Source organism: Asparagus officinalis, chromosome 2 (assembly GCF_001876935.1).
Source record: "Asparagus officinalis chromosome 2, Aspof.V1, whole genome shotgun sequence".
Classification (NCBI taxonomy): Eukaryota; Viridiplantae; Streptophyta; class Magnoliopsida; order Asparagales; family Asparagaceae; genus Asparagus; species Asparagus officinalis.
In genome coordinates this window covers 80,222,734-80,237,971 of record NC_033795.1, presented here as the reverse complement: position 1 = coordinate 80,237,971, position 15,238 = coordinate 80,222,734, and the positions used below count along the sequence as shown (strand labels likewise).

Here is a 15,238-nt window from a genome sequence, read left to right as displayed (position 1 = left end):
ATTATATACAGCGATGGATTTTGTTTTCGATAGAGAGTTTCTGATGGTGTTTAGACCTCAACGTTAAAAGGTCTCTTAAAGGAAGTCTTGAGAGTTTGATGCATAACACTTTCGGTAGAGCGCAGTGCCAGATAATAACAAAAAAAGACATGCAAAACCCAGAAATTCAGAGACGGACAATGTATTTTTACCCTAATTACAGCAACTCCTTCAGCAAATGAAATCCCTCATTGTGAGAGGAGGGAAAAAATTAATGATTTTATTATAAATGGAAGCTTACAAAATTTGTTGCACGAGCACATGGTACAATAAATAAGTGACATTTCGCGTGAAAAAAAAAATGCCCACCGAACCGTTTCATTGAAACTCTGCAAGTGCCTGGCTTCGCCTATTCCAATAATATGCTCATCATATCCTCATGGCAACTTCCTCAGTGAAAATATTAAGAGAAGCGACTTCTAATTAAGAGAAATTTGCACGATGATTTTATCACGCCCACAGCAATCCATCAAAGCCAATTTCCAAGTTTGTAACAGGGCTGTCTCCAATTTCCTCCTTGTTCATTACTTGGTTATCTTCAGAATCTACATATGGCTCCAGTAAGTCTGAAGATCTTTCACATGGAATTCCATAATCCTTTAGAATACAAGGCGAGGCAGTGGAAGCTGCATCTCGTTCTAAAACAGCAAGAAAATTGTCCTCAAATTCGAACACCAAGTATTTGTCCTTGCATGCTACACAAAAATGTTGAAGAAATTAGGCGATAGCCATTTACATGGAACATGCATAATATACAATAGGCACAACTACTCACAGTCAACAAGGTGAGCGAGGTGTCTGATATTTTTTATTTGAGTTCCATTTAGCTTGAGAACCTGTATATGCCAATATAATCAGAAAATGATAGAAATTTGCAATATAAATAGCATTTAAATGAAGGCAGCATTAAGGAAGCGTTGATTACTTGTTGGTTGCCCATATCCTCGTAGCCAATGTTCACTTCATTCGCTAATACCTAACAAAATAACAGGAAATAAGATAATTTCTAAAATCTACTGTCAAAAGGAAGAGGTGACGGAAATATGCAGTATGTAAGTCAACGGCATGATACTTTTAACAAATAATTGGTTGTTGAAATAATTTCTAGTGTACAGCACAAAATGCAATTTACATGAAACCCTTGCCACCATAAACATGGAACTCGCTTTATGTTATAATGAAATGAGGAAAGGGCATTTGCTGTAACGGAGAACAAACCTGTGATAAAATCACAATTTCTTCCCCTTTAAACCGTGCCAGAGAATAACGTGCCTTCGCCAATAATTTTAGCTGACAATTAAGAACCAGAAACACCTTCAGTCATTTTGGATAAAAAATGAAGAGAAACAAAACTGAGGCTTAGAAAATTGAAAAGAATTAACTCCTAGGGTGATATAGCAAATTAACATTCTCACTTACCCCAATTGCATCTTCACACTCCTCTCTGCATCATTAAAATGGATACACCGATTAGTTATTGTTCGCATAATTACTAAGCTCTGCCCTCTATAAGGTTACAAGTAACGGTACTAGCAACTCCAACTAACTTACTCAATTAAGGGTTCTGAAAGTGGTGTGAACACAAGACCTGCAATAATAAAGTATGAAGGTTGCCCCCCTTCAATGTGATATGGAACCTTGGCAAAGAAAAAAATAAAGTGCCGAAGTGTCAAAAATGCAAGAACAGATCACATCAATTCACCCAAAAAATTTATGATTAAATTAGAAAAATTAAGGAAAAAATTCAAATTCAATGCTTTCAAGATACCGAACCAAGCCTCTGATTACTTACTAAATGCACACGAGGCTGCAGAACAGTCTTAACTGTCATAGGTGCCCCATTTCGGATTATACCAACTTCTGCAACATCGCCAGCAAACCTTAAATTCAAGAAGAAAATAATTTACTTGAGTTTGTGAGATAACCTGAAACAATTTTGATATTAAACAATAAGAAAAAGGTAAATAGCATCATGCATTTTATTTAATAAACTGCATACAAGCATAATATCCAAGCTTTTTTTATTTTTTATTTTTTTACATTTTAATTTCTCAACATGTAATTAGTTTCATACTACAGTCTCTTGATATAATCATCAAGTGTTAAATGCAGGAATAAACATGAATTATCTATATTTGGACAGGAATTGTTATCTAATCATTCATTAAACTTTTTGTTCACTATCTTCAGTAATGTACTATAATAATACAGATAATTAGGATTAGAATTTACTTTTGGCTTATAAGGTAGCGAAAAGCAATACGCTCTGTCAAGCGGAATGGAACTGTTCCTTCACTCCCTACGGGAACGCCATCGAAGTTTACAATAACATCCCCCTGGGAACACAGAACATTTAAAGAGTTATCAAACATATTTGCATAGTATTTATTTGTTGTTGAAAATTCAATATATTTAATGAAGATATAAAACTTTTGGCAGTAAACTATATTGCAGTTCTCATGACAATTCCAAAAAAAGGAATGTGTGAATCATATAAAAAAGGGACTTAAAAGGAACAGAAACATAAACAAAGCACCAGTGCATTACACATGCACTATATGCGCGCACGCGTGCGTGTATCTCTGCATGTAGACATGCATGCACGCACGTGTGTGTGTAAAATATGAACGTATACATACACGTGCGTGTAAAATATGAACGTATACATACTTACCTACATATGTAGGTATGTAAATAGGGAGATCTGCTGCTTCAAATTACTTGTCGAAATTGCGTTTCAACGACTTCTGATGAAGCATCTTTTGCAATCAGCTTAATACAAATATCGAAAATAGTCTAAGCATGAGAGGTCAAAAGTTCCGAAATTTACTGTTCATGCATCAAATGGAATCTTAGTGGACAACATTTTTTTTGGGTAACCAAGTTATGAAATGAAGAAAGTTTTCATAGTTGATTTTGCATTTTCAGACTAGCTTAGATGTGTTGAAGAAGATGAACAACGTCAATCATTCATGTGATGTCATATATTTGAGTTCTCACAATTTTTTACTGTGGACTTCTCATTGAATGTTGGGTGTATCTATGTGTAATATAGTTGTTGAGTCTGCTATATAACTTATCTCCATCTAAAGATCCAACTTCGTTTGAAATTTTCCTCTGCAAATCAGTTGACATGGATCCAAAAACAAGAACAGTATCTGAGATCTGGACTGATTTTTTAGGCTAATTAACTCAATGACAAAAACGACCTAGTCTTAATCAGAATGCACTGCAGACAACCAATGATCGAAATTTTGCAAAACATAAAGTTTCAGGAGAAAAAAATACAGGAATATGAGATTCCGCTGGAAGAAGGAAAAATAAGATGCATCGTTCTTGACATACCTCTTTTAGAACATTATAAGCTGCAGAAGTGGGTTCAATTCTCCTGACTAACACACCCTTCAAAACAATCAAAAAGGGAATTGTAAAATCAGCTTTGATAATTCAATCAGCTTCAAACAATCAAAAAGAAAAGAAGCATAATTTGCATGGCTGAAGTCACATGCAGCCAACTTATGCTTGGGGTGAAAAAGAATAAGAAGGGACAAACTTAACTAAGGGAGCATGGAATTTGACAGCCTGCTGAAGTATAAGACTTTTCATAATTGACAAGGAAAAAAAAGTGTGAAAGCTATACACATACCTCATTAGATGGCACTTTTAAGCATGTACGCAACGCTGGATTCTCTAATTTTTGAAGTAAAACGCCAAGGCTAGGAAATCCTACATTTCAGAGTATGAACATAAGGCACATAGAGGCTGAGGATGATTCCAGCAATCAAGCTAACAATGTTTAGTAGCACTTGTAGATATGTACTTTTGATATTGCTCGTCATTTTACACTAACATCGTCATGTGTTAAGTTTCATATATCGTGCTAATGAACATGCTTATATTTTGATTCATTCTCAATTTTTTGGGGGGAAATCAGAAAAAGAAAAAAAAATTAAGGTGGATGTTCCTATTTTACAGTAGCTATTGCTGTGATAAACCTCCACGGTCAAAACATGATCATAGTTCTAACTAAAGACGACACACGCTCAGTTCTCATACAAATAAAGTTTGATAAGTAACATGTTAAAATTTCCTTAAGACAATACAATCAAGTCATTCTGATAAAACATGCACTAGAGAAGTAACAGCATGCAAGTAAGTGAAATTTGGATGAACGTCTTACAAGTGAAACCATAATAGACATAACTAGGAGCTATGATTGAACTCAGTAGTCAAAAACAAAAACTGCTTTTGCATTTAACTGCAAATGAGAAAGATAGCTACTTAATTTTTCACGTGTTTGAATAGGAAATTTGGATATATTATTTGGCAGAATGATAGTTCAGTACTATTTACCATATTATCTATGCTATTAAGATTAATACATGACTCAAGTTCACCTTCAATTAAGTTTGATATATCACCATGAAAATAAGAAAAGACTGCTTACCCGTATATTTCCCATTTTTTTCATAGTCATTCAAGAAATGGGATACAACAGTAGTGGGAATCACATATCCAATATTTTCAGCATCTTCAGACCTGTACACCTAAACGAAATACCTAGTGAGAAATAAAACATGACATAACAATGTAAAATCATGTGACTGACAAGTTAATAATTATTCCCTGGAAGGAGAATAGAGCAAATGGTTTCTTTTGAGAAAAAAATGTAGTAATTACGTTGCATGTCATCCGGGGGAGTGTGAAGGTAGAAAATAAGTGCAACTATATGAAATTCAATAAATTCTGAGAGACTGGTGAGGTTAGATGCATCCTTCCATAAAGAAGAAAATGAAAAATATTTAGAATGAAAACCAATGCCAAAGGAGAATACAGAGTGAGTAAAAGAGTTTCATTTTCAGAAATCAATAATATACAATCAATACTGCTATTCTCTGTTTGATATTTAACTCTTCTGTAGCCCTTTATAAGTAGGGAATCAGGAGTGGATTGTTAAATGTGGAAGTTCTAATATATTGCATTCTAAATATTTCATGCAGGTTTTCAAGTCAACCAAGGCCTCAGTTAATAACTAGATATAATCTCAGGCCATCGTAGGAGAGGCTGATTATCAGGAGGCTCAACTTTAGCTAGGAATCCCACCTAAGCCCATTGGCAGCCCAATAAGAAGATATAGTACATATTACATATGCTAATGAAAGGAAAATTGACATTTCTGACTTACATACTGAACAAAAGATAAATCAGTTATATTTCATAATATGAATGATAGCCTTTTTTATTACACTTATAGTCTTCAACATGAAATATAAATCTCAGTTAATATATTGCATTCTAAATATTTCATGCAGGTTTTCAAGTCAACCAAGGCCTCAGTTAATAACTAGATATAATCTCAGGCCATCGTAGGAGAGGCTGATTATCAGGAGGCTCAACTTTAGCTAGGAATCCCACCTAAGCCCATTGGCAGCCCAATAAGAAGATATAGTACATATTACATATGCTAATGAAAGGAAAATTGACATTTCTGACTTACATACTGAACAAAGGATAAATCAGTTATATTTCATAATATGAATGATAGCCTTTTTTATTACACTTATAGTCTTTAACATGAAATATAAAACAAAACATAGCTCACTAGGTACAATATGTATAAAAGAAGTAGCATTTAGCTACTGTAGACTTTCGTGGACTGAGGGCTCTGTCCCCAACTCTTTCTTCTCTTGGATTTGCTCTGAGCTGCGTGTTGATGTACCATATACAGCAAGGTTGTCTTTGAGCATGGCTTGATGCGTATCACACATCAGAGCACATCTCAAAGCAAATCCAGGGATAAAATGTTGGTGGACAGAGCTCTCAGTCAACTTAAATTTACAAGAGCTTTCTACACAGAAGTATCCTAGAAGCATCTGAAATGACCGGAATTGGGATTCATCATTCACAAGCATCGGCATCTTTTTGTGTAAAACAACTCCAGCACAATGTGATGCTATCGGTAAGAATAGACATGATGGAATATACTTACGAATTCGTCAATTATTCATTTTTCAAGGGAGTACTATGTGGGTTGTCAATAAGATAAGAACATTTTAAAAACCAAATAACTTGAAAGCAGATACTAAATGTCCTGCTGAGATGAACGCATGCAATTTCAAAAGAAAATATACCTGAAATGCTACTCCAATACACTCTCCTTGGTCATTGAATGCAGGACCCCCGCTGTTTCCTGCAACAAGTGACATACTTCTTGCACTAAAATAAAGAGAAAAAAATAAGAAGCTTATGGGAGACAGCACTTTCCCTTTAAACGGTTTTGATGAACTGGAAATTATAGTTTTAAAAATGAACTAACCAGGATTTATAGCTGCATCAATTTGAATGCCAAGGAGATCAGATGCCCCATGAGCATACGAAGTGACCTGAAATATTCATTGCGGTGCTGAGATGCATGTGTCATTCAAGAGAAGAGGGATTTGTCACAAGAGAAATTTTATTAAAAACTAAAAAGTGAACTTTTCCTCTCTTTAGAATATTTGATTAAATTGTTTTAGTACTTATAACAGCAAGATCTAAATTATTATATCTTGCACCTCAAAAGAATACTGTAGGTTGTACGGATCTCAGACAGTCTAGGGAGAGTAAAACTTGCCCTTGACTTGGGACTACCACAAACTAGTTCCTCTAATTATGGTGCCAACTTGATTAGAATAGAAATAGCAAAAATATAGACGTCACTGCAATTTGACTAAGAGCATGTTAGGAAACTTTGGATTATAATCCATTTGTGGATTATAATCCACAAGTGGACTATAATCCATTTGTGGATTATAATCCACAAATGGACTATAATCTAGAGCGTTTCGTAAATTTAATGGATCATAATCCAATTTTAGAGTGTTTGGCAAATGGGTGGATTATAATCGATCAATTACTATCAAAATGAACAAAAAGGACGTGAGTTTGCTTGTGAGTTATCAAATGAGACCTGGGATTTTGTGAAATCATAAGGGGTATAATTGTCTTTAAAAAATAAATCAAGGTAACTCTAGCTTACTTTTGATGGATTATAATTTATAAGTAGAAATAAGTCACTTGCCAAGCATCTCAAAGTGGCTTATAAGCCATTGTGGCTTTTAAGCCACTTGCCAAACATCTTAAAGTGGCTTATAAAACACTTTGACCATTTGCCAAACATGATCTAAATTGAATGTACTCGCGAGTATACTAGTTAAATTTTGATGTGAATGCTCATAATTACTTTTTATTGGCATAGTGTAAGCTTGACGGAGAAACATAAACTGGAGGACTCAGTTTTGATCACTGAAATCAAACTTCTAATGCGTACGAGTACTGAGGCTCGAGAAATTTATTTCAGAATGGATTGAAAATTTGAGAGGACCAATAGCTAGAAACGTTATTTCTTTTATCAGAGACAGCCACATCTGCCAATTAAGAAGAGCATATGGTGCACAGCAATGAAAATGTGTTGAAACCTAAGAAGAGAATATGTTAACAGGAAATGGAAGTGTATTGCACCAACGAAACAAGACACCATTTAAAACTGATAAGTGAGACTTATCTGAGAAAAGACTATTCCAATATGCAGTAAACTATACAAGACGAGGAAAAGGTAAATCAGCAGGTTCAGAATATATGAGAGTTCTTATAAAGAGCAGTTCGCATGAAATATACCATGTTTTACTTTTCTTTTCACCTCTCTCCCCATTCCTCTAATTCACTTGATTTTTTTTTTTTTGGATTTTTTCCCCTTAAAAAAGAGGGCAAGTCTAGGCACTACAATTGGTCGCCGACCTAGCTCCGCTTAACATCTTTTGCTGTAATGGTTCCTTGTGTGGAGGTAATATGATGGTCTTTCAAACTAAACACATTTCTGAGGGTGGATAGCTTTAAGGTTGGTGAAATATAATTGACTTAACCAAATACAATTAGAGAATCATAGCTCAGAGGCTGGCAGCAAGAATGGGAGTCAGGGGAACTAGATGCTAAAACACATCAAAGAGAAGTTGCTAAGAAGAAAACAGCAAACAAAATTCTGCTGTTTCATTCGAACTAGCGATATTTAGTACTCGTAGACTCTGACGACAAATATATTTATGTAACCAGTTGAGATAACACAAATCAAATTTGTACACAGAACTGTAGTGTCAATAATTACTCATTACAAAGTAAAATCATCCTCTCCAACACACAGCATAATATTCAATATGATACTAATTAAAAATAGGTAACTGAACAATACAAAATGACTACTAAAAAAATAAAGGATAGAAACTCTAATGATTAAAGACCAAACCTCAATACGTGATACAACACCCTTGGTAACAGATATAGTATCTCCGCCAAGCGGGTAGCCAACTACAGTTACTGCATCCTGTCAATCACAACAACAGTTTCAAAGCATTGAAGAAAAATATATTATAAGAAGCCTAATCATTGAGGGTGGGGTGCCACTTAACTTGCATGAACCAATAATTGTGGATATACATTGCAAAATACCTATATTCAAGCATCATCTATTGGACGATATTCAAGAACGAATTAAAATGAGAGAAGCGACAAATGACGTTTGCTCATTGGTTACCAGAGTTCTTAAGCAACATGCATATAATATTTAGGAAGAGGTACAGTTGATAACTTGCGTCCCTGTTAGTTTAAATTCTTTCAGAAGCTGGCATATAAGATATTTCCATTTTTTTTAGCATCCAGCATATCACTTCTGCTATTTCTACAATTTTTGGCCTCATATTCTAGGTGTCACCTGCAAAATATTTCCATACATAGCTACTTAGATAATGAACTTAATTAAAGAAACCATAACAGGTTGCAAACCTTTTCACTGATCAATACTGCTATTTTATGCATTTGTGTACATGTCAAAAGCTTTGAGACAAGACTACAGACTTCCACTAGCTAGTAGTGATATTCCTAGGTGCAATGCAACCACTAGTTTCAGAACCCTGCATACAATGTTTTCAGTACTCAACAACATACTATCGACTATTTTAAATTCCAAATCCTTATAAAAGGCCAAAATAGGAGGAAAAGAAGAATTTTACCTCATTTATGACAGCAACATTTTCATGGGTTCCAGTAATTTATTGAATCTTAAACAGTAACAGCATCCATCTTAACCTCTTCACTTCAGCTACAATCTTTGTTCATATATCATGTTTTCCCCCATTATTTGAACCCCTGAAGCATAGCTTTTCTGAAGCGATCATTTCAAGTGTCCCTTCAGTTTCATGTCTATTCTACAGCTAATAGCACCTCTACCTAGCTCTAATTGCACATGCAACATCCTCTTTATCTCACGTCAGGATGACACTGAGATCTTAACTACTGAAAAGACCCTGTTAAGATATTTTCTGATCATCAACATACAATACACCCATTTTTCTTCCCTTTCTATTTCTTAAAGTTGCATACCATACATCCTGCCCTGTTTCCTTTAGATTCTAATGTTCCCACTTTTCTATCTTATAATCTAACCGTATCAACAATAAAGTCAGCAAACAAAATATTATTTAAAAGTAATAAATACTAAAAAGTTCAGCAAATTCGAAGTTTACCTGAAGGGATGGAAGCCTCCCAAAGCGAAGTGGTTCAGCTCCTCTCCAGAATTCCTCACTCTCAACCGAGAGTAATGCTATATCGCATTCTACACCTCTAGCTAAAACCTGTGAATCAGGTTACTGAGGCATTCTTTTAAGCAAGAGAAATCAATCAAGTCCAAAATACATACAGAGCTAGTGCCAATGATAGCATCAAAGTCTTTAAAAGATTTCTAGCAAATATTAAAAGAAAAATACCTTAGCAACAAATTTGGTGTCGTCACCCCGTCTCTTGACTTTAACCTGAAGCCATCGGACCAACTTAATCAAAATGCTAATATAATTCAGAGAATACAATAAACTAGGAAATAAAAGCTCAAGGAGTACAAAAGAGTAAATGACCAAATTTTCACAATGGGATTATCAAACTGAAATAAGTGACCAAATTCCCCTATCCCAGCCAATGTAAGTAAGTTGGGGATGCAAGGGAAATTACTAGGGGAAGTTCACTGTTACACAGGTCAAACTCATGCAACCAACAAACAAATGAACAATCGACAAATTCCTTGAAGTTAAATGCTAAGGAAAATGGATTAAGATGTGTCTCCCAAAGAAGTTGCATTGTTCTTTGAACAGTATTATCTTTGAACAGTATAGCCTTAGAACCAAGTTTAAATACATCACACTAAATGTCATGAGAAAATATAAGGACATTCCAGCAGACAATTTCTATCTTGGTACTACACTCTTATGCAAGCGCAAGCAATAATAGCTCCCATCCAAATACTATGCTTATCGTAGAATGACATTCCCAAATTGGTCTTCAGCGACTATATAGCTTGAAAGAATCGAAAGTTTTAGCAGATTGTATATATTTTCTACCCTCAGTCATCTTGATAAGTATCACTAATTATCTTATAACTCGTTATTCTCTTTTTATTTACTTTATTATTCTCGTGGAGATTATATTATTTCACTAACTTCCGACTATTCAATTTTTAGCGCAATTAGTATACAATTTATTATTTCTCCTCAGAAAATTTAAGGTAGAACCACTTTGCAGACAGTCTCCCCAAAAAGAATTTCCTCGTTCGTTCCTTGTTAGAAAGTTTAAAATGAGCTAAATAGCATCTGAGAAAGTGACACGTCTGACGTCACTGTCTAGTCTCAACTGTTTAGCGTTCAGAAAGTACACAAGAACCTTTTGAGCATTATATCTAGACGTGGATGTGAATTAAAACCCATGCTATATTCAGATGGATATACTAAAAATTTAGCCACGTTAATTAAACCAACATGTCTTCTCACGAATCTTCTTTTAGAAAACAAGTGACCATTTCTGTATAAAGCAGCAAGTAAAACAGAAAACAACAACTGTCAGTACTAGAGATTAGGTTAAAAACCACGATGACCAATACCTGGGTATGATGTTCAACACAATGAGCATTTGTCAAAAGTTTTCCATCGCCAATCATAAAAGCACTGCAGAATATATGACATCAGCAATTATTTCCTTATGATTAGATGAAAGCTAAGTAGCAGATTAATACCATTTCCATCCAGCAATAAAATCTAGTTTGCTCTATTAAATGTTACCCTGGCATTTGGAAATGCCACATCTTCCATAGTTATACCCAACTGATAAGCTATGAAGTTTCCCGTCATTCATTTCAAAGAAATTTTCAGAGCAACAGTATTTTTTGCAACCAAGGAATTCCAGGTGCAGGATTGTATTTGAAAAATTGGGGGGAAACATAACATAATTGTAAAAGAAAGAAGTGACTTGACAACTTTAATGACAGAAAATTATTCTTGATAGGAATGAGTTTATCCTCAAAATTGTGGAGTTTATGGGTAAATCTTTCAAGCACTGGAAGACTAAACTAATAAATATTGTTGATTTGTTTTTATTAAACTGCAAGAAAATATCTGCAGAGTTTACCAATCAGGTGAGATAAAATGATAAAAAGGTTTATAAGGGAAAGAAAATCAGCACCCTTCAAGTATACTTATTCACTTTATAACTTCAGCATCACATTACAGCAAAAGCATAAGAGTAACCAATTCCAATTATTTCAGGCTTGAAAAAACTGCCATCCAGACTCTAAATCATGTGACTACCACAAGTAAGGTTATTCTGGGCTCCCACATTACAATGATAAGGACTTCAGGCTTTATAGGAAGAGGAAATTGGGTGCAAGAAATTCATTGGCTGCTGTTCGGATGTAATGGAGAAGACACAGAACAAGAAAGAAGAATAGAAAACATACGCAAGAGGATAATAATAAAACCTAGGCCTTCAATGCAAACAGAACCTCTAATCATTGTGATTTGTGATTTTCTAGAAAGTAGAAATTTATTTTTTTCATGCAGCTTTCTAGTTTCTCAAAACAAAATAATGACCGCCTAGTAGCCCTATATAGGTGACTTGTGATTTAAGCATGTTGCAAAGCATATACTTTTGCAATCAGTATTAATAAACATGTCATGTAGCAAAAATAAGACAAAAGGTAAAGGTGAATCCACTTGCTCAAACGAAAAGGTGAGACAAAATTCACCATAAAAGATCAGGTGTTCGCAATAAGTGCATACCTTCCGGTGCTAGTAAACTGCCTTTGTTTTTGCCAAGGAAGTGAGTAATCAGGTGCAGTATGGGTGCAATAAACCTAGAGAACAATAAACATGCAAACTTTAGCTTGACCTAGAAACTATTATATCACACTTGTATAATGGCTAAAGTATAAGAAAAGCACTATAGATTTGTTGTGCTGCATAAATGACAGCAGAAGATCACTAGTGAAAATCTTAACAAAAACTTCAATTAGCAGACATTGAAAATGGGGTTGACTTTAAGAGTTGGAGAAATTGGGAACAACATGATTGCTGTTAACAAGGACTGCTGTTAGTAAAAAGCCACATACAATGATAAAAAAGTACAATGAAAAATAGGAAAGTAATGTTTTTCAGTTAGTTAAATAAACTCATATAGAAGCAAGAGGAATTATAGCCATCCCTTTGCAGGTCGAACTATTATTAGCAACGGAAGTAAAGTGTATACCATGCAATATAAGTAGCAAAATCACTCTTAGTGCCAGAAAGATTACTGCAGTCATATTCCTCTCTCTCTGTTGTCATATCTTCTTCTCTTATTACATTTTTTTCACTTTATCAAACCCTAGTTACTGTGCGGTGCAAAAGGATTGGACGATGCAGTCTAAACTCAAAATCACAAAAAATCAAACCGATGTTCACTTGTCAGGTCACACTAATAAAAAGTAAGTAGGAAACATGTAAGCCCCCACGAGCCGGAACAACATAACATCAAAAAGGGTCAGTGGTGGTGCATACCTTAACAACAGCATTAAGAAAAGCTGCATCTTGAAGATTTCCCATGTCATTGACCTGACAAATAATATTTGTTTTCTTAGAGGTTATTCAATAAATAATAAAAATGAGAAATACAGTATGTGTTTAAATCCATAACTACGATCGGAACACCCAAAAAAATTAAGTGTATATTTCTGAATTTAGAATCACCCATAAACAGTTAACACCACCAATAACTTAATTTTTATGTTCGACTATTTCACTAGGGAATTTGAAAAAAATTAAGCACTTGCAGACAGGCAGAAATCCAGGAGACATGTAAACCATGTAAAAGATGCTACTTTAGCAGTACAAGAGTCAATGGGGCAAATCGAGGACTCTACAGGCCTTAAAAATTGTGCGAAGAATAAGATCTTCAGTATCTTTCCTCTTGTTTCTTGTCCTCAAACTCAATTTCCTGTATCTCTATCTAGAATTCTGACAGTAAGAAAGATGTGTTTGATCCCTATCTTATTATCCTTTCAAATCAGCCCCATATCCAGACCGATATCATAATAAAACAAACCTAGGTTGCATAAATTTAGCATCCAATCTCATCCAAGCATTCTACCTATTTCTGGTCAACTCTGCTATGCCAAAATAGTCAATGACAAATAAACAACTCAGTGAAAAAATAGAGGCCTTCTATAGGCTATTGGGGAGAAAAGTAACACAATTGTTGCCCAAATCAAAGCCGGCACTAACTATTGCCACAAATCACTGCTCCAATGTTCTTGCAACGATACCAACTAACCCACCCACATCTTTGTTGCCATCTGCAATGTTTTCTCGTTGCAGAGTCATAACACATTCATGATCCGGATTTCCCCGCTCTTTCACTCACACAAGTACTTATGCATCGAGCTACCTAAGTAATCCAATTTGACCGAGAAAGACAACCTGTGGATGAGGAGATTTGCGCTATGGAAACCAACTACGCAATCATCGCTACTTCTAAATCATTGTTTTCTTGTAGGTGTTCCGTGCATTTCTTCTTGATTTCTAATTTTTGGTTTTTAGTATATTCTTGCGAAATTTCAGAACTAGCTTAGGATTAGGAGGGTTCGAGGATGAGATAACATATTGTTGGAACTCCAGCATTTTTCTGCAGTACTTTTTTAACGGAATGGGAAGAGCTGAAATTTTGAGTTCAACTTTAGGATTTGAATCCTCTCAGATGTATATCTAAGCTCTTCCACCAAATCACAATCCCATAATTTCTGATCATAAGCTTCAACATTCTCCCCAAAATTACCATCAAGTGTTCAACCAAACTATTTGAGTACAAAGAGTTCATCTCCTGAAAAACAGTTGTCCCTCCCTTGACAGCAAATTATATCGCACAACGCTCAAAGCATCTTCCTCCAGGAGTTCAAAATTTTGTGTTAAATCCTAAATGAGGCATTCCAATTCAAGAGAGTCTATGCTGAACACTAGTATCTATGCCTTCTTCTCTTTAAGACCACAAACTAAACAGCATTGATGCATCTAAGTTACTTCCCTACTTCATCATAACTTCGAGCAGAAGAAACATCAAAACTATATAAAACAATCATCAATGTCCCAATATAATACAAAATTCCAAATCTTTTCAATACCAAGCTACACAAACCATCATCAGACAAAAGGGCATTAGCCAAACCTGCTCATAAACCAAACCCTTCTCCTTCTTCTGCACCCCAAACGATTTCAACGCGCTCGAGCTCGAAGAAGCCTCATCCTTCCCTCTCCCAGGAAACCTCTTCTGAGAAACAGCCTCAATCTAAAAGAACCCCCAACAAACAAGGTGAAAAAATAACCCAAAAAATAAAGATGCACAAAATGGAAATTTCAATTTTCCCCAAGATGGTTCACCTCATTATTATTGGGTTCTTGAGAAGAGTGGCGCTTTATAAGAGATTGTCTCTTGGGGCGCTGAGAGTTGTGTGAGGAGCAAGAGAAAGCTGGAGCTCTGCAGCGCGGGCTAGAGAAGGAGAGAGAGGATGAGGAGCGTGAAGGAGGAGCGAGGACTGCGGTCATGGCCGCCATTGATTTGGGGTTTTGAGGTTTGAGAGAGAGAGAGAGAGAGAGAGGAGAAGAAGAGAGTTGAGGTTTTAGCCGCTGCTCCTCTCCTTATCCTCTCCACTGGCTCAACTTTGCAGACTGTTTTAGGGTAAATTACACTAAACCCTCATGAACAGTCACTATTTCGTGCAAGCCCCCATGAACTTTCAATATCACCCTAAATCTGCGATAACTTTTTGGAATTACAGAAAACCCCGCGACCTCTTCAAGTTTTGTAGATAAACCCCATAAAA

General features: G+C 35.4%; 1 protein-coding gene across 1 annotated transcript; it reads right to left on the bottom strand.

The window, feature by feature from the left end:
- LOC109831774 (protease Do-like 2, chloroplastic) lies at positions 243-15,042 on the bottom strand. The gene is made up of 21 exons (XM_020399185.1): positions 14,796-15,042; positions 14,584-14,703; positions 12,924-12,977; positions 12,168-12,241; positions 10,994-11,057; positions 9,834-9,878; positions 9,594-9,701; positions 8,318-8,395; positions 6,356-6,422; positions 6,171-6,229; positions 4,487-4,586; positions 3,686-3,765; positions 3,385-3,441; positions 2,272-2,375; positions 1,832-1,919; positions 1,591-1,676; positions 1,459-1,483; positions 1,258-1,329; positions 965-1,015; positions 815-875; positions 243-734 (listed from the first exon to the last, which is right to left on the bottom strand). Exons 1-21 carry the CDS (start codon positions 14,967-14,969, stop codon positions 490-492), a joined length of 1,812 nt encoding a protein of 603 aa, XP_020254774.1. The 5' UTR covers positions 14,970-15,042; the 3' UTR covers positions 243-489.

Excerpts from the sequence above, each read along its gene's own strand:
- LOC109831774 (XM_020399185.1), bottom strand. The coding sequence starts at position 14,969 with ATGGCGGCCATGACCGCAGTCCTCGCTCCTCCTTCACGCTCCTCATCC. Across the intron at positions 3,766-4,486 it reads AAAAAATGGGAAATATACGG|GATTTCCTAGCCTTGGCGTT; the intron begins GTAAGCAGTCTT and ends TCTGAAATGTAG. Across the intron at positions 1,016-1,257 it reads AAATTGTGATTTTATCACAG|GTATTAGCGAATGAAGTGAA; the intron begins GTTTGTTCTCCG and ends TTATTTTGTTAG.